General features: G+C 51.8%; 10 protein-coding genes across 11 annotated transcripts; 4 read left to right on the top strand and 6 right to left on the bottom strand.

The window, feature by feature from the left end:
* Positions 1 to 219: 219 nt before the first annotated feature.
* On the bottom strand, positions 220 to 2603 carry NCU02903 (integral membrane protein). Its single transcript, XM_960492.2, has 4 exons — positions 1978 to 2603; positions 1795 to 1899; positions 1284 to 1725; positions 220 to 1170 (listed from the first exon to the last, which is right to left on the bottom strand). The coding sequence occupies exons 1-4, from the start codon at positions 2227 to 2229 to the stop codon at positions 446 to 448; spliced, it is 1524 nt and encodes a 507-aa protein (XP_965585.2). The 5' UTR covers positions 2230 to 2603; the 3' UTR covers positions 220 to 445.
* Positions 2604 to 3356: 753 nt separating this feature from the next.
* Positions 3357 to 5046, top strand: NCU02904 (alpha/beta hydrolase fold protein). The gene has a single exon (XM_960493.2). The coding sequence runs from the start codon at positions 3750 to 3752 to the stop codon at positions 4929 to 4931; it is 1182 nt and encodes a 393-aa protein (XP_965586.1). The 5' UTR covers positions 3357 to 3749; the 3' UTR covers positions 4932 to 5046.
* On the bottom strand, positions 4654 to 6675 carry NCU02905 (60S ribosomal protein L23). Its single transcript, XM_960494.3, has 4 exons — positions 6556 to 6675; positions 6218 to 6265; positions 5793 to 6039; positions 4654 to 5620 (listed from the first exon to the last, which is right to left on the bottom strand). Exons 1-4 carry the CDS (start codon positions 6567 to 6569, stop codon positions 5510 to 5512), a joined length of 420 nt encoding a protein of 139 aa, XP_965587.1. The 5' UTR covers positions 6570 to 6675; the 3' UTR covers positions 4654 to 5509.
* A 229-nt stretch (positions 6676 to 6904) lies between these two features.
* On the bottom strand, positions 6905 to 9616 carry NCU02906 (NAD-dependent malic enzyme 1). Its single transcript, XM_960495.2, has 5 exons — positions 8917 to 9616; positions 8641 to 8833; positions 8280 to 8576; positions 7985 to 8228; positions 6905 to 7919 (listed from the first exon to the last, which is right to left on the bottom strand). Exons 1-5 carry the CDS (start codon positions 9370 to 9372, stop codon positions 7142 to 7144), a joined length of 1968 nt encoding a protein of 655 aa, XP_965588.2. The 5' UTR covers positions 9373 to 9616; the 3' UTR covers positions 6905 to 7141.
* Positions 9617 to 11213: 1597 nt separating this feature from the next.
* NCU02908 (hypothetical protein) lies at positions 11214 to 13075 on the top strand. The gene is made up of 3 exons (XM_960497.2): positions 11214 to 11439; positions 11499 to 12004; positions 12070 to 13075. Exons 2-3 carry the CDS (start codon positions 11597 to 11599, stop codon positions 12157 to 12159), a joined length of 498 nt encoding a protein of 165 aa, XP_965590.2. The 5' UTR covers positions 11214 to 11439; positions 11499 to 11596; the 3' UTR covers positions 12160 to 13075.
* Positions 13076 to 13516: 441 nt separating this feature from the next.
* NCU02909 (chitosanase) lies at positions 13517 to 14684 on the top strand (the record flags this gene model as incomplete). The annotated part of the gene is made up of 1 exon (XM_960498.3): positions 13517 to 14684. Exon 1 carries the CDS (start codon positions 13767 to 13769, stop codon positions 14682 to 14684), a length of 918 nt encoding a protein of 305 aa, XP_965591.3. The 5' UTR covers positions 13517 to 13766.
* Positions 14685 to 15081: 397 nt separating this feature from the next.
* On the top strand, positions 15082 to 16404 carry NCU16474 (hypothetical protein). The gene is made up of 3 exons (XM_011395133.1): positions 15082 to 15165; positions 15315 to 15513; positions 15623 to 16404. Exons 1-3 carry the CDS (start codon positions 15085 to 15087, stop codon positions 16183 to 16185), a joined length of 843 nt encoding a protein of 280 aa, XP_011393435.1. The 5' UTR covers positions 15082 to 15084; the 3' UTR covers positions 16186 to 16404.
* A 117-nt stretch (positions 16405 to 16521) lies between these two features.
* Positions 16522 to 17908, bottom strand: NCU02910 (hypothetical protein). The gene is made up of 2 exons (XM_960499.2): positions 17845 to 17908; positions 16522 to 17773 (listed from the first exon to the last, which is right to left on the bottom strand). The coding sequence occupies exons 1-2, from the start codon at positions 17879 to 17881 to the stop codon at positions 16626 to 16628; spliced, it is 1185 nt and encodes a 394-aa protein (XP_965592.1). The 5' UTR covers positions 17882 to 17908; the 3' UTR covers positions 16522 to 16625.
* Positions 17909 to 19916: 2008 nt separating this feature from the next.
* NCU16473 (hypothetical protein) lies at positions 19917 to 20407 on the bottom strand (the record flags this gene model as incomplete). The annotated part of the gene is made up of 2 exons (XM_011395132.1): positions 19917 to 20204; positions 20285 to 20407. 2 exons carry the CDS (start codon positions 20405 to 20407, stop codon positions 19917 to 19919), a joined length of 411 nt encoding a protein of 136 aa, XP_011393434.1.
* Positions 20408 to 20878: 471 nt separating this feature from the next.
* Positions 20879 to 24950, bottom strand: NCU16472. 2 transcript variants are annotated; one of them, XM_011395131.1, is made up of 9 exons: positions 24620 to 24950; positions 24220 to 24535; positions 23971 to 24163; positions 22891 to 23910; positions 22653 to 22764; positions 22332 to 22586; positions 21805 to 22259; positions 21274 to 21737; positions 20879 to 21220 (listed from the first exon to the last, which is right to left on the bottom strand). In XM_011395131.1, the coding sequence occupies exons 1-9, from the start codon at positions 24718 to 24720 to the stop codon at positions 21137 to 21139; spliced, it is 3000 nt and encodes a 999-aa protein (XP_011393433.1). In that variant the 5' UTR covers positions 24721 to 24950; the 3' UTR covers positions 20879 to 21136. The 2 variants fall into 2 exon arrangements, with proteins under 2 accessions (XP_011393433.1, XP_011393432.1); XM_011395130.1 differs by lacking the exon at positions 22653 to 22764 and having other exon boundaries at positions 21061 to 21220; positions 22887 to 23910; positions 24211 to 24643.
* Between the last annotated feature and the right edge of the window lie 202 nt (positions 24951 to 25152).

Below are 25152 nucleotides of genomic sequence, written 5' to 3'. Positions count from 1 at the left end.
TGTCTTACTCGGATGGTATAAGAAAAGACGTACGGATGCGTTCACTAGTGTACCGGATGTGTAGAAGATCGTAACGTGTTTGGTCATATTCACCTTTCTGTCACTTGCAATGCACCCTGTTACCCACCGAGCGGGATCAAGGGCAGTTGCGAGACGAACGAGCGGAACGTCCCGGTCCCGACCTCACCGAACGGCGCCGGAGTGGAAGCCGAGGAGATTCCATCACTCACGATTTCTGACCTAGGTAAATGACGACATAGGAATACTAGAGTTACATTGCAATTCACTGCGCGCCCATTAACTTGCAAGACATTGTTCGGATCATAACAACAGGCAGACACAGCCAAGTCCCATGAAGGTGTAACCCATCAACCCATCCGGCCCATCATTACCCACCTCCACCCTACCTCTACCTCTACCCTTCCGTAGAGGTACCTTGGTAGATCTATCGCTGATCATAAGTAACACTAAACTGCGTAGTCATCTGGATCCCGCCGCCCGGTCTGCCTTCCCCTCCTACGTGGTTCATCCGATCTGCTGATCGATCCCGATCTCTCAACCCTATGCCCAGCCTCGAGTTTGACCTAGACATCGTCGTCGTCGCCGCCGCCGCCGCCGCCGACACAGAAGACACATGAAGAATGGTATCCTCGCTAGTCGCATCTCCCGTCGTCGTCACCATCACCATCTTATCATCATCTTCTGTCGACACCCTCCTGTCCCTTTGATAAACAGTCATTCCTCCGCCCACATCCGTCGTCGATATCTTTCTTTCCATATCATCATCATCATCAGACGAGACAGACCCCGAAGCGGACGGGCGACGGTGTCCAGACTTCCTGTCCATCTCAAACATGCCGCCCCCCTGATGCTGATGGCGCGGCGGCGGTCTGCTGAGACCGATACCAACACCAACACCAACACCGGCTTCGATGGCCACGTCGTGCTGATGTGGACCTTGCCAGCTTCGTAGCTCGGATTGGGAAGAGATCTCCCGGTGGCCAATGTCCCCTCCTTTGGGACCGGTGCGCTGTTGTTGTTGTTCGCGCCGGGAGATGGCAAAGTATTTGGGGAAGAGGTAGGCGAGGGGGAGGCGGCAGACGGGCAGGCAGGCGCAGATGATGGCCATGTTTTGCTCGATGATGGTCCAGATTGAGGAGTCGAGGTCGTCTTTTTTTGGGGGTATTAGTTATTTTGCGAAACAAAAACAAAAGGATAGGGGCTGAAGAAAATGGAAGGGACTTAGGAAAAAAAAAAAAAAAAAAAAAAAAAAAAACACATACAAGTCGTATCAGGCGTCTTTGTCGAAAACGTCAAGGTCTGCATCCGCAAAATACTCGTAATCGTCGTAAAGAAACCCAGAGCAAACATGAGCACCACCGCCACCTTTTGCGTCTTGCGGAGGTGCGACGTGAAGATGGGGTACATGGGCAGCGCCAGAATGAGGATATCCGTGCTGATGCTGAAGCCGGCGTTGGCGTACCAGTTGACCGTGATGTCGACGCAGGTTCCAGGAATGGATTTGTCCCAGGCGCGCGGGACGGGCGTGCATTGCCAGACGGAGGCGCCAAAGGTGGCGATCATGTAGGCGATGATGATGCCTATGAGGATGTAGCAGGCAATGCGGAACCATCGTTGGACAAAGATGCGCAGGTAGAGGAGCAGGATGGAGGTTTTGGTGAGGTTGATGGTGATTTTGTAGAAGGCTTGGGCTACGTAAAAGAGCTGGATGGTTGTGGGATGTGTTAGTGAGATTGTTTTCTTTTCTTTGGGTGAGAATTGGATGGCTCATACCTTCAAAGTCATGAGTTTGTTCTCCCTCGAGAGGTTTCTCATATGTTGACCGAATCCATAGGCACATGAGGCTATCATGAGTGCCGAAACCACAGTAGCAAAGACCTGTTGATAGTGTTAGACCAAACTAGCCTCTGCAATTCATCGACCATTTTTCCAGTCCCGAAACCAAGAACAACGAACCCATGATAGCAAAATCGTATAGTCATCCCATCCTAAGCCCTTCCATGACGCTGACTTGAACCGAGCCCATAGCCTAATACCGATCAAGAATAGAGTAACAAAAAAGAGGACGATAGCCGGAGTCTCGATGGAGTGCGCCCTGTTGTCGCCGGGCTTGTTCCCGGGGACCCTGATCATCTTTGGACAAGCCAGCCCCGCCGTGCTTAAGTCGTGGAGAAGAGCGGAGTGGGGTCTTAGGAAGAAGATGGGCATGCAAACTGGAGAGTATCCATAATACTATATTCTTCGCGGAAAGCGATCAAGACCTTGAAGAAGTCAAGACCAGCCAGGTGTGTATGGATGGTTGGTCCATGGCCGGTAAATACCTATCCCGATTCCTTGATCAATGGCGGGAAAAAAAGAAAGCAAAGCGTACCATAGTGCACAAGCAGACTATTTTACTTGTTCCTATATCTCCTACCTTGTTTAGAAGTTCAATGGCTGGTTAGTGTGGTATTATGTGGTAGGTTGATGCAGTGTGGGTAGTGCAAACTCAAGCTGATGCGCATGTCTTTGAAAGCTGCGAGACATTGACTGGCTGACGACGGACTGTGACTGGCCGTCGAAGCTGTTTTTTTTCTTTCCTTCTTGACAAACGCAAGGGAAACAAAGGTCTTGTCGTCGTAGTCGCTTAGAAGACCGGCAAGCCAGGCCATTGCCACAGTGCTTCCCAGACGAGATTTGATGCTACTCTGGTGCAGCAAATGCCCTGTCTCCTGCGTCCAAGCACTGTCTAGAATAGGTGCGATGGCCGATCCGGTAGGTTAAACCGAAAGAGCCGCCGGGGTTGTGGGACGGAACTTTTTCGGATGGCTTGTCGGGGCGACCCAAAAGACTGTGTCGTTGTGTGGTTTTGCGTCGATCCCTTTGAGATGCAGGTATGTGAGTAATTTTGATATTGTACCTGCGCCGCCAATATCAAGATTATCGTATGTATCGACTTGAAAACACGAGGGCCATTCGGGATGCCCACCTGCCGCACCCGGAGCCACGCAACCCAGCTGCAGGTCGGGAACGGGGTATCGACATGTTGGGAAGGTGAAAAGTAGAAAATTGCCAGAATGAGCTGTTTCAATGGTCGGGTTAATTGCGGTTCAATGCCCCAAGCGTGAAAAGAATGTCACCTACCTCTAGTCCTCAATCGTCATATGTATATCGAAGCCGTCCTATCTTGTCCCTGAACATCTAGGTTACATCTATACCGCGTGTTGTGGTATCGCCACCCCCACCCAACTGCCTCAACCGAGAACTGGCATTGCTTCCTTGCCGATACCCATCACCACTACTTTGTGCACGGGCGTACGTAGAGGGTAACATGGCGAGCTCGCCCAGCCTCCTAACATGTATGTAATCTTCCGCAACCGACGGCGTGCTTCGTGAAGTTTCTGACTTACCCGTCCGAGCGGTCGGTCGGTTGGTGGAATGCGCCATCCCCAAGACTTATAGTAATTACAATGTGACATTTGGTACCGAAAATCTCGCAATCTTCACTTCCAGGAGGTATGTATCTCCTTCTTTTCTCGGGCATACCGCTCCTTGGATGGAAGGTGAAGAAAAGCCGCAGCCGAATATCCGATTGCGACCTTATATACCACCCGGATCCCACCACCAAGAAGTAACAGCAATGTAAAGGTGATGAGCCCCCAAGCCAAACCAGATCTTCACCTGGCTTGGTTATCACATCACACCCGCTGCACCCACACCATCACACAGACCCAGACGCCGGAGCAACCATGATGAAACTCCTTACCCTCCTTATCGCCGGCGCTGCTCTGCCGCTTACCTCTGCCGCTCCCGCGTCGACGGCCATCGTCAAGGACGCCTCCTCTGCCGATACGGATGCCTCGGTGGCCGCCACCCTCGCCCGGAGCAGCAAAGACATCTACCCAGCCAAGTGTCCGGAAAACGTCAACGGCTTCAACTACACCTACCCCTCGACACTATGGTTCTACAACCTGACCTCGACCGTCCCGGGGTCGAGTGAGGTGCTCGAGATGGCCTTCATGGACCTTCTCCCTCCCAACTACAACCCTCGCAACGCCGGCAACAAAGAACCGCAAACCATCCTGCTCCTGCACGGCAAGAACTTTTGCGGTCCCACCTGGTACGCGGCCGCGACGCCCTTGCAAAAAGCCGGCTACCGCGTCATCCTGCCCGAGCAGCTGGGCTTCTGCAAGTCGACCAAGCCGACGCAGTACAGCTTCAACTTGACGTCCTTGGCGACCAACACGCGCAACCTGGTCAAGGCGCTCGGGATCACCAAGCCGCCTATCGTCATCGGCCACTCCCTCGGCGGCATGCTCGCGTCGCGCTATGCGCTGACGTACCCGGAGTTTACCAAGTCGTTGATGCTGGTTAGCCCTATCGGCCTGGAGGACTGGAAGCAGCTGGGCGTGCCTGACCGCTCGTTTGACCTGTTGACGGGGGATGAGAAGTCGACGACGTATGCATCGCTGAGGGGGTACGAGCAGGCGACGTACTACCCGGGCGCCGAGTGGACCGAGGACTTTGACAAGTGGGTGGTGATGCTGACCAAGGTGTATGAGGGCGACCAGAAGGAGAAGTTCTGGGCGGACCAGGCTCATGTGGTGGAGATGGTGCTGGGACAGCCGACCATTCACGACTACAACAAGATCAAGCCCAAGACGTTGTTGGTGGTGGGCGAGAAGGATAACACGGCTATTGGCAAGGTGTGGTCGCCGCCCGAGGTGCAGGCAAAGCTCGGCCACTATGCTGTCTTGGGACGCCAGGCGCAGGCGGTGATTCCTGATGCTACCCTTGTGTCGTTCCCGTATCTTGGACATGCTCCTCAGATTCAGGAGCCCGAGATGTTCAACCGCCTGCTGGCGAGCTGGGTGAAAACCGGCGGCCGCACCCTGGAATCGCTCAAGCTTAATGCCACCATCATTAGGTAGAGCATGGAGTCCTAGAGAAGGAGGGTCAGTAGCATTTAGACTGTATATATTCGAGTTATCAACATAGACACAAGGTAGTAGCACTGTAATGAATGATAATGGTTTGGAAATGGCAGCCTTCATGTCTTTTGCCTGGGGAGAAGCCTCCATCAACTTCTCAGGATATCTGGAGTGAAGAACGTACATGGCCATCCGACACAGTCCATCGCGAGCCATTGCCTGCAAGCGGCACCGTGGATTCCCGCCCTTGCTTGTTATGCATGAAAGGAAAAAAACGTAGACATCGGCTTGCAGAGGCACCCTTGTGATCATGATCCCGAGCCGCGCGCGGTCAAGGGGGTTCGAAGAACTGGGTGTGAATTGACCTGTATATCATGCATGTGGTATGACTCCCGAGCACGCCGCAACCGAAATGCAAATGCCTGCCAATCCAGCGGGGCCGGTTAAGGCCTTCATCCTCTGCATCTTCCTTTTATCTGTGGGGAAGACGAGATTCCGGATGACATTGTTCGTTCCTCGAAAAAAAGACCCGCGCAGCCCATAAAAGATCCATTCCATTTGTTCCTGGACAACCCCATTTACATGACGACACCAGAGTTGGAGGCAATACGGGGCCAAAGCTCAGCAGCCTCCTTACCGACGGGGCCGGTAATGGCGGAACCCTTCATCTCACCCTTGGGGTTGACGATCTAGAAAAAGCAATGGTCAGCATTGTCCGCTTGTAAACATGGCTCCCAACGGCCTGGCATTGTGGTTCTGCATTCGTGCCAATTTCCCCGGCGACTATCCTCCTCTGATCCTCCCAATTGCAGAACCCAAATATGCCCAGGCCGTGGTAGAGTGGTATCGGTGGGCACTTACGACACCGGCGTTGTCCTCGAAGTAGAGGAAGACACCGTCGAAGCGCTTCCAGGGCTTAGACTGGCGGACGATGACGGCGGGGTGGACCTTCTTGCGGAGCTCGGGCTTGCCCTTCTTGACGGTGGCCATGACCATGTCGCCGACACCACCAGCGGGGAGACGGTTGAGACGAGCACCGATACCCTTGACGGAGATGATGTAAAGGTTACGGGCACCGGAGTTGTCCGCGCAGTTCATGATGGCACCGCTGTAATAGTCGCCATGTTAGCTATTCATTCCTGTTTCGGTGTTGTCGTTTGTGCGTTTCGTGTGATTCGTGGGTGTACGGAGTGCCGATTCGTGATGTCTATCGCGTTCGTGCTCGCTTGGGGAATGATGATTCGCGTTTCGTGCTGAACGGGACGGGAATGGGATTCGTAACGTACACTGGGAGACCCAGGGTCATCTTGAGCTTGCCACCGGGGGCACCACGACTGTAGACATGCTGTTAGCTCACAGATTTCGCTGCCGGTTCCGAATTTCGTCGCTGTCTTCTGGCTGCTTGCTGTCGGTCCCTATCTCCTGTTCATGGTGTCCAGAATCTCCAAAAACCGTCCAAATGACTCCTGGTTCAGTCGGACATCCTCCTCCTCTTCCACATGATCTCGTCGCTGCAATTTCCTCCTCTTGCGGCCACCTCCGTTTGTCGAGCAGAACCTCGGCTGGACGGGCAGCAAAACAGCCAGAAAACAGGTCGGATTTGATCGCTGACGTGGTTACTCACGATTGCTTGGCCATTGCGACGGTCTGGTTGCTGAAATGGCGACTGGTGATGGGGGAGTCGAAATTTCGGAGGGGAAATTCAGCAAGGCCAAAATTGAACGACAGCCGCGATATTTTTTTTGGGCCTTGGGTTGGTGTGGACCGCAAACCCTACCGTCCCTTGTGACGGTCACGTGCAGTGGCCAAGCCCGTCAAGCCAGACGAACAACCTCAGGCTTGGCACAGAATAGTGGGGCACCGCTTTTTTTCGTGCAGCCCAGACCAGTTTGAACTTGACAATTCCCTTTGCGCTGTCCAACCGCCAGCCATGAAGACCATTTCATCAGCTCACAAGAGGACGCAATTGACAGCTACAACGAACGGAACGGCAAGCGGAACGAAATCATCAGTCAAAAAGCTCAAAAAAAAGGACAGAACAAGCTCTACGTGATGGTATCTTGCAGCAAAACTGTGCGCCAATCGAGTCAAAAAATCGCCAAGTCGCGCACCAATCAATGTCAACCGCGCGCCATGACGTCCAGCTATAACCACGCCAAGACACTCCGACGGCCGTAGAGGTACCACAAACACACTGACGATGTCAATCCTCACTCGACATCATTCGGGTTACCCAGCACGCGCAAGTCGCCCTTTGCTCCTCGACTAGCCTTGTTGCCCTCAACATACTTCAGCGGCCTATACACCGGATCCCACATCTGCTCCCTGATCCATTCATCAAGGTCCTCCTCGTTGGTTGGCACATCTTTCTCCTCGACTACACCCTCCTCCATGGCTGCCAAGATGACTCTCCGAGCCACGCGTACACTCACATCGCGCACGACATCGACACCGGGAAGCAGCGGCGCCGTATCGTCTCTCAGCGCTGGGCCCATCTCAGCCACGCCCTTCGATGCCGCCATCAACATCTTGTCAGTTACACGGTTGGCCCGCGACAGCACAGAGCCAAGACCGATACCCGGGAACACGACGCTGTTGTTGCACTCAGCCACATCGATCTCAATCTCCTTGCCATCCTTACCCCAGGGGCCTTTGACTGGGTCGAACGGACTGCCTGTGGCGACGAGAGCCTTGCCGTCTGTCCAGTTGAGGAGGTCCTCAGGCACGGCCTCGTGGAGCTTGGTTGGATTTGACAAGGGTAGGATGATGGGACGCTCAACATGCTTTGCCATCTCACGGACGACCTCTTCCGTGAACGACTTCGGTTTTGTGGATGTGCCGACTAGAATATGCGGCTTGACCTCCTTGATCACAGCTAGGAGGTCGGTCTTCTCGTTGGCCCAGTCGTCGTGCGACTTGGCATACTTCTTCTGAGCGTCTGACAGTGACTCTGACTTGGTGGTGAGTAGCCCGGGTTTATCGATGAGCCTGCGTAGTGTCAGTGTGTTGTTACGTGAAGAGACCTGTCCTAGGCCTGGAATGCGTCGCCATACCAGATTTGCTTGCCAGCCTCCTCGGGACTGATGTCTGCATCTGCGGCAATGGCATCGCGAACGTGGTCCGCGATACCAACACCTGCCGTACCAGCACCGAAGACCACCATCCGGACGTCGCTTAACTTTTGCTTTGAAATGTGTAAACCTGCCATGATGGCAGCCAAAGTCACACATCCCGTTCCTTGAACATCGTCATTGAAACAGGGCATCTGGGGCCGATATCTCTCCAGAAGTCGACGTGCTAGCGATTATGTCAGTAACCATGCAGGCGAGTAAACGTTTTGCAACATACCGTTGTCCAGGCCAAAATCTTCAAAGTGAATGTACGCTCTAGGGTAGAGTTCACGCGCAGCCTTGATGAAGGTCTCAACAAAGTCGTCGTACTTGTCACCGCGGGCACGCTTCTGTCGGAGGCCAAGGTAAAGATCGTCCTTCAAGAGCTCTTCGTTGTTGGTGCCGCAGTCCAAGACCACCGGGAGCACACGGTTTGGATGAATGCCACCGCAAATGGTCATCAGTACCAACTTGGCGATGGAGATAAGGATGCCACCACATCCTTGATCACCGATGCCCAGAATCTCCTCGCCGTCTACACTTTGTCAGCCATCTTCCTCACCCATGAAATCGTTTTATGTCAAAAGGTTGCGTCTTACCGGTTACCACGATATAGTCAATGTCTTCAGGCTTTCCCCACTGCGCCAAATCACGCTTTACGGAGTCCATATCATTGATGTTCAGGAACACTCCTTCGGGTCTCCTGAATAACCTGGAGTAGTTCTGAATGGCTTCTCCCTCTGTGGGTGTGTAGACTACACTAAACATCTCGTCAAGATGATCATGCAGAAGCTGAACAACCGCTCAAGTCAGAACAACGCACACCCTAAACCTATAGCAATACTTCACGGTACAGAACAAAAAAGCAATCTTACCCTATAAAATAGCACCTCGTTCTGCTCCTTCATCGAAGTCATAAACGTATTCTTGGCCAGATCATTGGGTTGACTGCAATACTGCTCATATGCCCTTTGGACCTGCTGTTCCAGGGACTGGATCTGTGGCGGTAGCAAACCATGGAGAGCAAAGTCGCGACGCTCTTCCTTTGTGAAGGCGGATCCCTTGTTGAAGTAAGGGTGGTTGAGCAGCACGGTGCCTTTCAGAGCGCACTCTAACGGGCCACTTGTGCTTAGGGGGAGGTGGGAGAATTTTGACCCTTTTTGGGCTTGTTCATCTTGGGGGTTCTGGGAGTGAGACATGTTGCGAAACTGATGAGCTTGGCGTCGTGACACCGCAGTGCAGCCACGGAAATGGCTTGAATGGACGGGAAAACGAGTGACCAAAGCATGACGCTTTGGAATGCGCGGAATCAAAGACTGGGCGCTGAACATTGAGACTGAAGGTCATTCACCGCAGATAGACGGTTGCTTTCCCACGCTTTGGTTTAGTAACGGCCAGAACGAACAACATGTTCAAGATGTGTGTGTTGAGGAACGACTTCCTGATGTTTACCTATGACGTAGTTGACACCCATCACCGTGGACGGAAGGTGGGGTGAGCTTGACGGTGAGACGGTGAACTTCCCAACTTCAGTCCGTCGCTGCCACTCATAGCGTGCATAAAAAGCGCACAGACCACTTCACAGCACATCAACGAAGGCATGCATTTCACAACAACGTTCACAAGCAGGATACATATCAAAATGTTGGACATCTTGGAGCCTCGAAGTTGTGAACCCCCGTTTCCTCCCCTCCGAAGAAGAGAAGAGACGGACAACGACGCGGACTATGATGGTTCATATGGTAAAGATTACTCTTGCAACATTTCAAGCAGCAGAGAAAGAGGTCCAAAGACCCCGCTCCCTGTTGCCCCCATCTCCAACCCCTTCCGAGTTGCAACACAAGACGTGCCGCAGAAGAGAAGGTCTCCCGAAGGAGCCCCATGAGGACAGCCAGATGGCCAGAGCAGTTGGAGAATGGTTGTTGCGAAACTGGGTTTGCGAAAGCAAAGGCAAAAAGGAAATAAATGATCACCTACCGTTTTTGCCGCGAAATAAAGGTGCAGTTGCACATGCGGGATTGCATCGTAATACGGATGCCATATGCCAGTCCAGTAGGTATTCGGACTTGATGAATACGAGTGCATCGATGGCGGCGATAACACCTCGTTCGCTCTTCATGGTGCTGCCGCCGTCACATTTTGTTTTGGAGGGGAACAAAATGCAGACCCAGACGTTGCAGCATTCGAAATTTTTGAAGCAATTTGATTTTCGGGGACGCACAGTTGCTTCGGCGGAAACTGTGGGTCTTCACAGAGCTGTGTGGCAGCCGCAAGCCAGCTGGCGTTGCTGTGTGCACCTGCCAAGCATTGAAGTGGAAACGCTCTTCAATCAACATCAACTTCACATCGTCAACAAACCAAAACGCACTGCCGTCCATGGCAAGGTTCCCAAATCGAACCCCAAGGTCACTCGCCTGCCATTATACTGAGAACTACTTTACGAAACATACTTGTATACTCAATGTCCTGCGTTCAGATCAGTACAGAGCCGACTGTGCACCCATGCCGGATTTCCTCCTGTCTTCATCCAATCGAAGCTCTCGATCAAAATCCCGATCTCTGTGCTGCGATCAGCTATTCAAGGAGATGAGTAGGCTCAAGCCAGTCAAGAGGTTAGAAAGCGGCTGAAGCAATCTGGTAAAATGCGATGCCTTGTCGGCCGTATGTGCATAATAGAAAGGATCTCTGTGAATGAAGATGGGTTCTCTTTTCGATTTGATGTGTACCAACTTCCCTGGACATCCTGGATTCATCGAGCCGTAATTTGACGAAATAACACGGGTCATGTAGAAGGGATATATTTCTCCCCAAGCCTGACTTTTCAAGTCCTGGATGAGCATTATGCCGGCCTTGAGGGGCTTGGGTGCATATCTTATGCCCGCTCACGAAGCCGGTGCTCTGAGTCTCTGACGGTTTGACAGCAGGTTGTGGGACTGTTACTTGGGCGGCTTTCGATGTTGTTCCTCGATTGTGAGCGGAAATGATGACCACTCAATTTCAAGACGATAAAATATTGAAGGTTACTGAAATGGAGATGATCGAAACTGCTAAGGCAAGTACATTGGATGCGCTGGGCGTTGAAGCACCAACTTGGTAGCCGCGATGGGGCGTGACATAATCGTCAAAACAACACCTCCATTGCATCATCGTGAAGACTTTCATCGTACCAATTCATACTTGTGCCTACTGCAATCATTTGCGATATCCTGCATACCTCGAGTTGTTATACCATCTTGGGTCTAACGGAGACGATACAGCTCCTCATCATGTTCCTGTCCCCTTTCCTTTCTAACCTCAGGTTTACCTGGGCTCAAGGGCACAATGGCACGTACTGTTTGGCCACAAGCTGGATAACGGAAACGTTGTTTACTGCTTGTGGGGTCCTAGAAACAACTACGGTAAGGTCTCAAAGGCACACTAGATAAAAAGTACGTCACTTATCACGCCGGGAACACAGGTTTACGAAGAAGCGCCTTGTCCGCTCACGATCAGTATCGTACTTCCCGATGTCGTCTTGACAGCAGTGACGATACAGCCGGCTAGCTCGCCAACTGCATGCTGCGTTTACCTACACCACCATCTTCCCTTAAACTGATCGCCTTCGAACCGAAGGCCACTGATGTAGACAAGATCTTCTTCTATACGAATAACAACGCTACATCCCCATATTACGTTGATACGCTGGCACACGGGTTCCGTTGTCTCCTTGATTTATCGCCAGAGGCCTTAGCGGCCGGCCGTCTTGCTGCGTATCTGTCCAACGGGGAGTCCATCATCTTTGACGAGACTGGCATGCACTACTATGGTGCAGGTTGTAACACAACAACTTCCGTCGCCATCTCCAATTTCTTGGCCCAACTCGCAGGATTGCCAGATGCATCGCCATCATCCGGCGCTGACCAAAGAGGCAGAAGAATCAGAAAAAGAGACCTTCCCGAGACCAACTTTACTGTCGCAGTTCAGGTAGCAGCTGCCATTAACCTCTTCCTCTAAGACCCTCAAGTAGCCTTTGGTGACTCGCCCTGCAGTTTTGTCGACATCCAGAACATTACAGAATGGGACATACACTCCTGGACATGCCAATATCCCGGCGCCAACAGCAGCGAGAAAAGCTGTGAGGACAAGTTTCACTCCTTGTTCAAGCCCGGCTCGCCTTCTCTCTCGGGACCTGGCCTCGATCAGACCGGAAACGCTCTCTTCAACTTCGTTCCCCGTCTCATCAACCGCGTCGAAAAAAATATCGCGAATCTCTTCCCCGGCATCAGCGAACCGCTTCAACACGGCCTAGCTTGGCTCAACAATGCCCACAACGCCGTGCTGCACGCTGCTGATGTCGGTTGGGGTGAACTTTGTTGAGATACTCCATGCCCTCGACGAATACGATCTTATCTTGTCAGACCCAGGATTGCCAAGCTTGCACACCATTGGGAACTACCACTCGCCGCCGGCAGCAACAATCACCGAGGTGTTCGAGTCCCATCCAGAAAGATCACGAAGGAACCGCCGAGACAGGTAGTACCGACAGAGACAAGCTTCCCGAACGTGACGGAGACTTCGTTCTCGGAGATTCCAGATATTCCCGATCTGGCGTCAACGTTGATGTCAGCAGAGGAGAAGTTGATCAAGGCTGACATTACTCCTTTTACGTCATTGGGATCTTTGCTTGATGCCCCGCTAGAGCCAAGTGATGCGGAGGCCTTTGAGAGGTTGTCGACTGTCACTGTGACGGCTATTGTCACGGAAATTGTGACATGGTTTGGGATGACTTCGTCGGCAGCAGAAGTTAGTTTTGTTTCGAGCACGTCTGCTATAGATTTAGTCGCATCTTGAGGGATGATAGTTCGGCGAGGTGAACAGCATACTGGCCTTTGTGATGTCGTTGTTTGGTGAGAATTCAGGAGGTGTCTACTTTCGAGAGGTGATGAAGCTCATCGTGTACCATTCATTCGATGTTTGTATTCTACGTAATGGTATCTTCCTTGAGGATCAGATAGCAGATTTGACTGCTGATGGAACATATAATCCAATGTTGTTCTCTGCCCTAGTTAATTGTCGGCGCGTAGAGTTGGGGCACGGGACGGGACGGGATGAGGAGAGCGGAGTGGGGTCCAGGAGGATTTGGCTCGGTATCAATGGTTGAGAAGCCACTATCTGAGTTAGTTGAAGAACCATGCATATTCTGTTAGTGATGATAAGACTACTGTTAATGCACTCGCGGGAAACAAACAACGGCAGCAGTCCAACCTCATCGCCGTCGGGCCGCACCCAACATTCAGCTTGCCCCCCAGCATCCCTCGTCAGCAACGAGTCGCATGATGGCTCAGCTATCCCGAGGGAGGTTGGTATCACTGAAAATGCCATCTCACTCAGCACTCAGCTAGGGAGATGTGGCGCAGCACGACCTTCACAATCCTATCAACACATTTCTCGTCCTCTCATCGCGTCTTGTCTGTCATCATCATTTGAACTTTCCAGTTTTCAACTGAAATTTCACCAGCTTCAATTGCCAAGCCAAGTAACAAGTGTTACCCCCCTGGGTACGATCGACATTGCGTTTGAACCCTTGGACCATCCCCAAACCCGTGAGAACCTCAACGGCTCCCGCGTCCTTCATAACTTGACCCCACCGTCCCAGATTCCCCAGACAGCGCGGTGACGACAGTTCCGTCGTTGTGCATCAACATTAATACCTGTTCACCAATTTGCCATCTCGAACCGAATCGCCATGCTACTCTCATTACGCTTCCTCATTCTAACCATCAGTCTCCTGGCCTGCATGGCTGCCTCCGCCCGCGACGTCCCCTCCAACCTCCAAAACCTCTACACCAAACTACTCAAACAAAAGAAATGCAAACACCCTTTAGTCTCAGGCTTCTACAGCACCGCCGACGGTCCCAACACCTACTCCTACTGCGGCGACCACCTCTCCGATTTCCAGATCCTCTACATCCGCGGCCGTGGCCGTGGCCGACTAGCCAACATGGACGTGGACTGCGACGGCGTGCAAGGAGGGGCTAGTGACGACGGAAGATGTTCCGTCGGTGTGAGCGCGGATTACCAGTCGACGACGGCCTTTCAGGACATGGTGGCGGCGTATAACGTTTCGGGGGTGCGGGATCTGAACACGTATGTGCATCCGTACGTGGTTTTTGGGAATGAAGTTGAGAAGAACGACAACGACAACGACAACAAGGATTTGAGGTGGAATGTCTTTGATCCGAGGGCGTATCTGGTTGAACCGCTCAGCGTGATGGCGGTGGTGTGCGATGGGGGCAGCAAGTTGGTGTATGGAGTGTGGGGCGATACGAATGGGGATGATGGGGATAAGAGCATGGTCGGGGAGGCGAGTCTGGCGCTCGCGACGGCGTGTGGAGGGAGAGCGATGAGTGGGAGTAATGGGATTGATGAGGAGGATGTCTTGTATTTAGCGTTTGTGGGGTCGGAGGCGGTGCCGGGCAAGATGGGGGCGAAGTGGGATGCGGCCAGTTTTGAGGAGTTTGAGAGGAGCATTGAGGGGTTGGGAGATCAGTTGGTTCAGAGGATTCCGGCGGATGGGAAGGCGTCGGGGATGGTGAGGGTGTCATGGGGATTGATGATATGGATGTATGTGGCTTTGGTGGGTGGTCATCTGGGATTCTATTGAATTTAGGGAGACATGTGGTATGGAATTCTAGCGGATATGGTGTTTGCAGTTGAGGAAGGAATCGGATCTGGCGTAAGTTTTCGAACGGGCAATGTCTTGCACAATAAAAATGATCTTATAATGCCGCTGCGGTCTTTAGGAGGCGGTGCCGGAGACTATGGTTTCCAGCTGCACAACAAGGCATCACTCGACGGAATTTTATACCTCCACAGTATGCATGGAAACACCAGTTTCTTGCGCCTCCCCAGAGCAATACCTATTACCATTTCACAGCCCGGTCATTGACTACCCTACCTGCAGAGGAACAGACCAGATGACTTTCCCCTGTCTCTTATTCTCTCTCTTTATTTTCTTCTTGGGCACTCCTTTGCTCGCACAATACCGCCAAAAAAACAAAACTATGTATATCATCAGCTTTATTATCGGGGGTCTTGCGAGCTCTGCAATGGCCCTCGAATACACCGACCTCGCTCCCTGCGGTGTAAGTAACCTCCTATCCTATCCTGTCCGAACCATTGTCGTCGTCGTCTCCGTCGTCGTGAGCACCACAATCATCACCAGGGGCATAATATAATGGGCGCTCCTCAAGCAACAACTTTGCTGATGGCATACAAAAAAAAAAACCCATAGCAAATATGCATCAAGAGCATGTTTGAACAGGCATACAATATGAACTGCCCCCCGTATGCCGACGGCCGGCCGAATCTTGAATGCCTTTGCAAAGACGCCAACTTCTTGAACGGTATCCATGACTGTGTTTTTGCGACCTGCAATAGTACTCCGGACGCCGAAACCACTTTGGACCTCGCTGCGATATATTGCACGGATCGTAGGTGGTGTATATTGTTTTCTGTACCCCCTTAATCCCCGATCCTAATTTCCATCCTCCATCATCGTACACGCCAATTGAACTAATTCTACCTCCATCCAAAATCCAGCAAAATACAAATCCCCCGACTGTCCCTGTCTGGACCCGCTCCTGTCACCTGGCGCTTCACCTGCGGCTGCCGTCGATCCTGCTCCCGAAGTCAATTCCAATTCCAACTCCAATTCCGGCTCTGATTCCTCCGCGAACAACGACAATGTCTCGAGTCCCTCTGGCTCGACTAATCCGAACCCGAACTCAAACTCTGACGATGGTACCGCCCCCACCGGCAACAACGACAACACCCTCGTCGCTACTCCCACCACTAACGGTGATGGTGCTGTCTCGTCTAATAGTGTGGAAACAGAAGGAGAAGGAGAAGGAGGAGGATTAAAGACAGTTACTGCGTACGTGGCTCCTAAAGTTACTACCGAGTTGGCTAATACTGCTTCTGCTTCTGCTCCTGCTGGTAGTGCTAGCAAGACGAATGAGCTGGATCATGCAGATGCTAGTACGCCCACGTCTGCTAGTTCGGGGGGTGCGGCGGAGAAGAATAGCACCGGGGCTAGGGAGATGGGGAGTTTGTGGGAGAGGGTGTTGTTGGTTGTTGTGTTGGGGTTTGTGATGGTTCTTTAAGTTATTTTTCTAAGGGGGGTTTGGTGTAACTACCTATGTCTAGGTCCTTGGACGAGGAACATGACATACACGAGGAATGGAGGATACGGATGTTGACACGCGCGAATTCAGGAGATGTAGTTTGGCATGCGGATTTGGGTCTCTAGCTAGGATCTAGAATAGTTACAGGAGAAGGAAAAGACAGAGATAAGAACAAAGCGCGTCGTTTGCTCGAGAAAACCCAAGATTCCTCCTTTTACAGTGGTCTCGCACCTCTTTATCTTCTTCTCGGCAAGAAACAGTCATAGTTGGACCACATTGTAAACATGGCATCCCGGTCATCGCTTGATGATTGAACAGCTCCCGGAAGCACCGTCAATGTTGCTCAAGTAATCAGGCGGTTATGAAAAACCCATCCGGCACTGATCCCACACCACCTTGCCCTGTCCTGATTGAGCAGACTAATCATCCTGCCCCTGAGCATCCTCGGCGGAAGCGTCTGTTGCGCCTCCGGTAGTGCCCGTATTGCTGGCGTCCCCTGCGGTGCCAGCGTTGCCACCTTTGCCAGCTTTACCGCCTTTGCCAGCACCGCCAGCAGCACCGCCAGCAGTTCCAGCGTCGCCAGTGGCACCTCCAGCGTTACCGCCAGTAGCACCGGCATCACCGGCAGCACCTCCAGCACCTCCAGCGTTGCCACCTTTACCAGCTTTACCACCTTTGCCGCCCTTGCCCTTTCCAGCATTGCCAGCGCCACCAGCAGCACCGCCAGCAGCACCGCCAGCACCACCAGCGCCGGAGGTGTCGGTCCCATTACCAGCACTGACGTTGCCAGTGCCAGCATTTCCAGCATTGCCGCCCTTATTCTTGCCGTGGCCTTTCCCCTTGCCCTTCCCCTTTCCTTTCCCTCCACCGGTAGCTGGGGCCGTACCATTCACAGCCAGTTGATTGCCAAGGTCGATGTTGCCTTTGCCGTTGCCGTTGTTGCCAGGGGCAGTGGTAGTGGTATCGGTCCCGTTGTTAGCGTTGCCGTTACCGACAGCACCGCCCTTCTTCTTGCCGTGACCCTTGCCCTTCCCCTTCCCCTTGTGGCCCTTTGCTGGTGCCGTGCCATTCACAGCCAGTTGATTGCCAAGGTCGATGTTGCCTTTGCCAGCATTGGAAGTGTCGGTCCCGTTATTAGCGCCGCCGCTGCCGACAGCACCGCCCTTCTTCTTGCCGTGACCTTTTCCTTTCTTCGTGCCCTTGCCACCCTTCTTTCCACCACCGGTGGCTGGAGTCGTGCCATTCGTGGCCTGTTTGTTTCCAACAAGGTTCACGTTGCCGACGGTACCGGTGCTGTTGTTACCCGCAGCAGTACTGCCAAAGCCACAGCCCTGCTTGCCAGCTTGGAATTGAGCGCCCAAGCCGGAGCAAACGCCAATGACATCACCACCGCGGGCAAGGGTTGCGCAGCATTGGGACCCGCAGTCGGCTTGGCTGAGGCATTGTCCACCGATAAACTGAAGACCTTTGCCGTTTCCGACGTTCTTGTCGCCTGCGGGATCGGGGATGTTCTGCCGTCCTTGGAGAAGCCAGGCGCCGGGGAAGGCTTGCACGGATGCGGTAGTCACTGTAGGGGAAACAGTTTTTGTCAGCTCAGAAAGCTCATCCAGAAACGGGGGATCTCGTGGGAGCACTTACCAGCAAGCGTGCTGAGAATGGTAGTGAACCGAACCATTGTCGTCTGGTGGTTCGAAGAAAAAAAAAAAGCACTGATGTGGACTATAGAAAAGCAGTGCTGACCAGCAGGAATGGGGAGAGTTGTTGCTCAAAGAAGTACCGGATTCTGGAGGACGGGAAAGGAAACGAAGGAGACCAGATCCTGCTGGTGTTTTTTTTGCTGTTGCTATCTCAAAGGCCAAGAAAATCAGCAGGAGAAGAGGGCAACCAGTCTCTTATAGCAGAAGTCAAATCGACTGTTGACAAGACAGCGACGTACCAAACACACGGAGAAACAAGGGCATGGTGATCGGCGAGGGACGGTCGGACGAACGGTGGAAGCGCATATCAAGCTGGAAACACCACAGGAGAAGGGCAAACTCGAAAAAGGGTAGGATTCACAAGGCTGAGACTGGATGGCGCCGAGAAAGATACGAAATCCGGGGTTTCTGTGGATTCCAGGTTGCAGCTCCTGCTAAAGGCCGGTGGTACCGATGTTGTCTCGCCCATGTTGATCTTCAATGCGAAACAGGGGAAGACGAAGATGTTCGCGATCTCGACCTCTCCAATTTCCCCGAGAAAAGCTTCCCCTGTCTGGCCATTGTTTGGGATGTGGAGGAGAGGAAGCCGGATCGGAGCATGTCCGTGCTGAATTTTCAGGTACACGCGGGTGCTGATTGGTTTCCAGAAGTACGGAGGTTGAGGGGGATAGCGTTGCAGCTAGCGCCGGTAGTTGATGGATTGTCAAGATTTCAGCCGTGATCGCCAGAGTCTAGAACATCATGTTGTGATAATTCGCAGAGCTCATGACAGACAGGAGACACAAAGTCAAGGAGGAAGGGAGGTTGTTGTCGTCGGAAAAAAAGAAAACAGGAAGAGCAAATGCCTGGAAGAGAGACAGCCCCACTGGGCAGAAGGCTGCCCTTGCATTAGCGCCCCTTTTAGCTTAGCGCATTCAGGGGTTACCTTGATGGCGCACGGCTGGGGGTTGAATTGAATTGACGTCCAATTCTTTTCTGTGTTCTCGACCTGACCATTACTCAACATATCCAAGTTGAAAGGGTTAAAGGGGGAAAAGAGCAATGATTGTCTCTCCCAGTTTCAAGTGTCGTATCATTCTCAACAGTTTATTACCCCAGATACCAAGCCGGCGCCAAGGAGAACGCGATCTGAGACAGATCTTGATGGGAGAAGGGAACAGGGGTCTTTCCAGTGCCCCACATAGCCCCAGGACCTATTCCCGGTCTAGACTAGTGTAGGCCCTGAAAGCGCAGGCTCCACAATACTTCCCAACGTCGCCCGGCTTCCCCAGGGGCATCGTCAACCTTATTCTAGGTAAGTCGTCGGGCCATCACCAGAGCAGGGCATCAGACTTGGACTCTGCGACGCCGCCAATTTCCAAATCGCCAAATATCATCCTTAAATCACTTACTGTCAACAATCTGACCGATTCCATGTTAGTAAAAGAGAGAGAGAGAGAGAAAGAGAGAGAGAAGGATAGAGACGCCCCTGATAGCCATTCAATCCTGGCAGTCAACGCTGAAACTCGGCAAACACCCTCCAGGCTCACAATCGCAAGGGAACCTCGAATAGCGCAGCCCGACACAGCCTCTTTTTATACAAGCCTACCTGGTTGAGTCGGCCGTCCACCACAAGGCAATGTAAGGTAGGCAGGTGGTCGACAGTTAAATGGTGTCAATCAATCAATAGGACTGCACCCAATCCTTCGCGTCTTCACCTAAGTGACGGCCATAGCCGTTATGTTCCATCGGATATACGGACAAGATACATTATCGTGGGACCTACTACCTAGAGGTGTCTTCAGAGATTTTCACTATAGTCATCACCCCTTCCCACACCTGACACATACGTGGTAGAAAAAACACAAAGTATCCAGAACCCGTCAATTGCCTAGACTATTATATCAAAAGTCGTGCTACCTACTTCAGCACCATATTCCCAACAGCCATCCTCTCCCTCCTTCTTGTGTGTTGAATTTGCCCAACCTCAATCCTTGAGGTCCAATCTTCTACAGCAGCAGCGTGCAGCAGCACTCAAGCCCACTTTCCATCCCGGGAATCAAGCGTGACAGTAACCCAATCCTCTTCCTCCAACAGCGGAACTTCAAAGAACCAATCGTCGTCATCGTCGTCATCATCCTTCCCCTCTCCCTCCTCCTCTTCCTTTTCTACCAGGTCTTCCAAAACCCAATCGTCATCAGCCGCTGCTGCTGCTGCTGCTGCTGCTGCTGATGCTGATGCCAAGTCATCTTTGCAAGGAGGTTCGCTTTGGCTGTCTGCCTCCTTGGGTTTCTGCAACAGCACGCTCTTTTGTAGTTGCTCCTATGTATAGTGAAAGAAAATGGTTAGAAGCTTGATCGTGTGATGGGATTCTGCCGGATGGGAAAACCTATTGGACTCACCTTCATGGGCAAAGGGGAAAGGGCAAGAGTGGCGATTTTGCCTTGGTCAAGTGTTCTCCGGCCGACGTCGCGCTTACCCTGAGGGACGGCGGCTTTGGACTTGGGCTCCGGTGCCGGCGGCATGGTTTGTGCTGTTTTCGTACGTTCTGTTCTTGTCACGTTGTTGGGTTGATGAGTATTTGGGTTTCGAGTCTCGCCGATTGTTGATGATCGAAAGGCTCAGGACAGCAGTGTGTGTGACTGCAGGATAGGAATTGGATCTTGGGTGCGGGAACAATGTTGGGGGTTTGAACCGACAGTTCCCTTGGGTAGGTAACTTGGCAGTGCCAATGCACCAAGTCTGCAGACCATCTCGAGATAATGCAGGCGTGGTGCATATTTCCGCAATATGACATTTCCTGATGGGAGGTCTGATAACATAACCGGATAGCAGACGACGCTCACCATTGTCCCCCCAGGACGTGATAGTCATCGGGGTAAATTGGTCAGATTTTCCTCCTCCTGTGCAAGGACACGAAACGGCTATCTAGAAGGACTAACGTAAGGTACTTTTAGACGGATGTCCTACTAGACTATAGGAACGCACATAAGTGGGCTGGAGGGTCGATAATCTGAACGAGATGCTAGTAATGAATTCCACCTGTCACCGGACTCTCAATAGTTCTCAAAGCCTAGTAGAAATTGAGCTTCAATGCATGTGTCCATAACGAAATAATTCCCCTGCCGATGCCAGAAACACCGGCTCGCGCGGTGTCAAGGAGAACCAAAGATAAGGCAAGCAAAGTTTCACCTCATTGTTCCTATCTCGTTGCTATCGGCAAGCACCCAGGCTTGAAATTCGCCGAAAGTAGTTCAGTGGAAGTAACTAGAAGTTGGAAAGTTGCCCAAAGGAAACCAATCATCCGTGACCTGTTCGGCAAACTCAACATCGGAGTCCTGCAGCTGTGTTAGCACACCCGCGATACTGTGAACAAAGGTTCTCAACATACCAGCGCACTGAAGTTGACGCCCTGTAATGGGTCGGGGAGAGACAAAGCAGTACGCTTTTGCATCTCTACTCCGAGAGAAAGGCTTCCTCCGGATGCGCGCCTGATCCTCTTGCGAATCGTATTTTGAGGTTGATGGCATTTTGACACATGGTCTCTTAGAGCTCGAGCCGAAACAAATGGCGGGTATTGACAACCCACAACGGTACAGTCAATACGCTGTGTGTGCCTGGTTTCGTGTTCAGACTTCGCCTTCTCGTCGGGGAATCCCAGGGTGGTTCTTGGGCAATTTGGAAAGCGACATGTGAAAGCCGATGTGCGAAACTCCTTTTTGAAACGGTCGAGATCTTCTGGGGATATCCCCGAGATGCTGGTGAGCGCCAAGATATCCTTGATACTGGATTGTATAGCGAGAAGCAAGCTTTGAAGATCATTTGGTGGGCAGCGCACTGGGGCTGTGGGTGTACCTACTCTTTGTTAGTATGCGTAATGATGCATTATTTCATGGCCTTTGGGTGACACAATTACACGAACCTCCATTGTCGGTCATCTGCGATTTAGCACGGGCGACTCGTTCCCCCAGTTCTCTTCGGGCCATCTCATATATGGCGTCGTGCTCCTTGAGGTACTGAAGACGGTTATCCTCACTAGCCGTGCTTTCAGCATTCCCAGAGGTTGAGCTTGTTCGCGTACTAGGCTGAAGGCGTAAGGAGTTTGCGAGCGCCTGTGCGACCTGGTGTAAAGGCGAGCCGTGAACAAGCCCGCGGCTTGTAGATACAGTATCCAGGAAACACTCCAGCCAGAACTGGTTGGAATAGATATGAAGGCCGTGGATTCCCTTCACTATGCGAAGAATACGGTTATCGTCTGCCAACTGTTCTGCAAATATCCAGAAGCCAGACACAAGGCACGTAATGGTGGCAGTTGCGTGCTCACGGGTTGCGGCCGATCGATCCAGGAAAAGGATGCACCCGGGGGTCTGAAGGTACCTATTTCTACATGTTAATATATCTGTTGATGATCTGTCTTTGTATTGTCTTGCCAAAATTATGGAAACATACTCCTTAAGTGAAATGTGCACAAATGAAAAGGTGGTATCAGGGTGCTCCTCTAGCAATGGTGCCCCAAATTCGAATATGTGCCGGGGTACGGCTTCTTCCACCATGTGATCCCCCCAGCTAAAAGCCAAGGCAGATCTCATCTCAGCCCTGGTCAATGGTCGTTTGGCGAATGCTATCCATCCGAGGGTGGATCTTAACCTTTCAACCGACCTTTGGTCGAAGCGTGAAGTAAGCTGAGCAAGAATGCGAGCGTAGCTATATCGAAGTGAGAGTCAGCATATGTAGTAGTTACCTTCTGAAGGTAGACGGGGTTCAACATGCAATTCGCCCAGCTTGGCCGGTAACATATCCACTGCTCCTCGCACCTCATCCCGAGAGCTCAATATATTTGTTGACAGGTAGTCAAGGACCAGACGTGCCCACAAGAACATACCTGGTAATCAGTTTACATCAGTATATTTTACATGGTTTGTTTGTACAGATTGACTGAGGAGAGGCTTCATCTCAAGTAAAGGGCGTTGAATATCAGAGTCCAGTATCCTTAAAGAGGCTTACATACCATCTGCCTTTCGCGCAATATTGATACTGATATCTCGTAAATCCGAATCTGTCAGACCCATCTGAAAGAGACGATAACGGATCGCTCTGAGCCTTTGGTTAGCATATGTCCGTATTGCAGGCTCAATACTTCCCTTCTCGTTCGTCATGGACACAACTTGAACCGTCCGTTTTCGTAGTCGTTTCTCCAGCTGCTGTGTGCGTCTGCTACACAGTAGGATCTTGAACACAGATGAGGCTGAAGATCGAAGACCGCGAAGCTTCTCGAGCAAATTTGCAATTCGTCCCTGTTGATCCGGTTCGCACTCGTCCAAGCCATCAATGACTAGGTAGATTGATCTGGATTCTGAGGGCATGGGGGAGACGGCACCACCGAATGCCAATAATAACTGCTCCAAGGATTGGCTAGTAGGTAGCTTTTTCCCGATCACAAACTCGGCATACGCGTGAGCGATAAGATCGGAATTGGTTCGCATAAGCTGAACCAGCAATGACCGGAGTATGGTCTCATATTGGACGGACGACAAGTGGGTGTAGGTGCAAAAATGCTGAATAACCATGGCCTTCCCACTGCTTTGGAGAAATTTGACGAGTTGTGTTGCTATAACACTTTTTCCGGTTCCAGGGATCCCATGCAACCAGACGAAATCTGTTGTGGGCGTCTCTTTGAGCCATTCACGTATATGGATGTGTCTGGAGACCCAGTCACAAGTTCCATCGTACTTGTTCCCTTCGGAGGAAATAGCATCGAAAATAGCGAGTTGTTCGGTCTCATCGATCTTCAAACATCCGATTATTGATTGATACTGCTTGGCAGTTTGCTCGTCCTCTAGGAACTTTAGCTTGTCAAGGTTTTCCTGACGCCATGCTTGCAGATTCTCACTCATCTTGACAGTTTCGCTCAGGTTTATCGCGCTCGCGGTATCGTCGATGAGTTTCTTATGTTTCTGCAAGTCTTCGAGTGTGGAATCAAATCGGCGTTGGAATCGGCCCCATGATGTGAGGAACAATATTCGCCAACCTGTTGAGCTATTAGAACTTGAGCCAAATGCGAAGAATCTAGTTGCTTCTGTTGTCTCACCGCTTCGTCGAACAAAGATGTACGCTTCCTTGTGGAATGTCAAAATGTCGGCGTAGAAGACTGCCAGAACTTGCTGCATCTCTTTGCTGTTTCTAAGTGCATCTGATATTATGTGAAACCTAGGCAGTGATTCGGCAATTTCTGAGTAGGCTTTGATGATTCTCTCGAACGCATCTGTATAATCTGAGGAAACCTAGCACCAGTTAGTATTTTGCGGAGCTTTGGTATGGTGGTCTTCACAATACTCGCCTTGAGAATAAGCTTAATGGGAGCCCAAATCCATGGTAGGTAGGGAGTTCCATTGCATAGGACTTCTACGGTTTCAGCGTAGCATTTCAGTCCCTCAAACAGAGGCGACAGACGCCGCATATTCCTCAGAGACTGTCTTGCAGCAAGGATACTTTCAATTTCAAGTGCGGCATCTTGAACGTTCTGTAGTGTGGTGTTGTTGAAGTCCTTCGCTTCGCTCGGGGATATGACCTTTTCGAGGCCTTCAAATGCTTCGCGAATAGTACGTCTAGCTTGAAGAGAGCTTCGCGCCGCCAGTGGCATGACTTTTGTGGTTCTAGTGCCTGTTATTTCTGAATCGTTGGAGAGTTTGAGAGGAGTAGGAAGTGATACAGCACAAGTGAGCGAGACGGCAACCTACCCAAATGTCTTCTTTGTTTTTTCAATCGAGACCTGAGGAGGAGGCAGCATCCACGTGGTTGAGACGGTGAGCCATAACAGCGCTGCAAGCTCGCGGAGCATGATTTAGGCAAGAATTTGTTGAGCCTCGCCAAAACGCCTCGACAGCGCCAGCTGGGATGACTTTGAGGTGTCGATATGTTACTGGCCTGAAGAGCTCTGATCCATCGGGGCTGTGTACATGCATCCGGCATGGTAGGTATAAGCCACGGCGGAGACTTGATAAGCCAGCCTCGTCAACCAATAGGCTTGTCACAAAAGTACAGATGAAGATGGTTTCATAGCTGCTGGAGAGATGTACTTGAGTGAAAGATGAAAATGACAAGGGAATTCATTGAGTGTTTGGCCGAAAAGAGGAGAGTAGATGGGAAATGAGACGATGAGCGGGAAACTCGGCGAGGCAAGTGCACCTGCTGGCTGTGCTTGCTTCAAGAGTGGCGGGGGAGGGGGGAGCTCCCGTCCCGTCTGTAGGTCTGGTTGGGCACGAGCCCCGCA

The sequence above is a fragment of the Neurospora crassa genome, linkage group I (genome assembly GCF_000182925.2).
Source record: "Neurospora crassa OR74A linkage group I, whole genome shotgun sequence".
NCBI classification, from domain to species: domain Eukaryota; kingdom Fungi; phylum Ascomycota; class Sordariomycetes; order Sordariales; family Sordariaceae; genus Neurospora; species Neurospora crassa.
Note: the sequence above shows the minus strand (reverse complement) of the source record. Positions and strands in the feature narration are given on the sequence as shown.

Coding starts and splice junctions, on each gene's coding strand:
- NCU02903 (XM_960492.2), bottom strand. CDS start 2,229: ATGCCCATCTTCTTCCTAAGACCCCACTCCGCTCTTCTCCACGACTTA. Junction 1,900..1,977: donor ATACGATTTTGCTATCATGG/GTTCGTTGTTCT, acceptor CACTATCAACAG/GTCTTTGCTACTGTGGTTTC. Junction 1,726..1,794: donor ACAAACTCATGACTTTGAAG/GTATGAGCCATC, acceptor ACAACCATCCAG/CTCTTTTACGTAGCCCAAGC.
- NCU02904 (XM_960493.2), top strand. CDS start 3,750: ATGATGAAACTCCTTACCCTCCTTATCGCCGGCGCTGCTCTGCCGCTT.
- NCU02905 (XM_960494.3), bottom strand. Junction 6,040..6,217: donor ATGACCCTGGGTCTCCCAGT/GTACGTTACGAA, acceptor CGACTATTACAG/CGGTGCCATCATGAACTGCG. Junction 5,621..5,792: donor TCGAGGACAACGCCGGTGTC/GTAAGTGCCCAC, acceptor TGCTTTTTCTAG/ATCGTCAACCCCAAGGGTGA.
- NCU02906 (XM_960495.2), bottom strand. CDS start 9,372: ATGTTCAGCGCCCAGTCTTTGATTCCGCGCATTCCAAAGCGTCATGCT. Junction 8,834..8,916: donor ACGAGGTGCTATTTTATAGG/GTAAGATTGCTT, acceptor GCGGTTGTTCAG/CTTCTGCATGATCATCTTGA. Junction 7,920..7,984: donor GAGGCTGGCAAGCAAATCTG/GTATGGCGACGC, acceptor GACACTACGCAG/GCTCATCGATAAACCCGGGC.
- NCU02908 (XM_960497.2), top strand. CDS start 11,597: ATGCTGCGTTTACCTACACCACCATCTTCCCTTAAACTGATCGCCTTC. Junction 12,005..12,069: donor ACTTTACTGTCGCAGTTCAG/GTAGCAGCTGCC, acceptor CTCGCCCTGCAG/TTTTGTCGACATCCAGAACA.
- NCU16474 (XM_011395133.1), top strand. CDS start 15,085: ATGTATATCATCAGCTTTATTATCGGGGGTCTTGCGAGCTCTGCAATG. Junction 15,166..15,314: donor CCGACCTCGCTCCCTGCGGT/GTAAGTAACCTC, acceptor AAAAACCCATAG/CAAATATGCATCAAGAGCAT. Junction 15,514..15,622: donor TGCGATATATTGCACGGATC/GTAGGTGGTGTA, acceptor TCCAAAATCCAG/CAAAATACAAATCCCCCGAC.
- NCU02910 (XM_960499.2), bottom strand. CDS start 17,881: ATGGTTCGGTTCACTACCATTCTCAGCACGCTTGCTG. Junction 17,774..17,844: donor CATTCTCAGCACGCTTGCTG/GTAAGTGCTCCC, acceptor TTTCCCCTACAG/TGACTACCGCATCCGTGCAA.
- NCU16472 (XM_011395131.1), bottom strand. CDS start 24,720: ATGCTCCGCGAGCTTGCAGCGCTGTTATGGCTCACCGTCTCAACCACG. Junction 24,536..24,619: donor AAAACAAAGAAGACATTTGG/GTAGGTTGCCGT, acceptor AACAGGCACTAG/AACCACAAAAGTCATGCCAC. Junction 22,765..22,890: donor TATTGCGCGAAAGGCAGATG/GTATGTAAGCCT, acceptor ACTGATTACCAG/GTATGTTCTTGTGGGCACGT.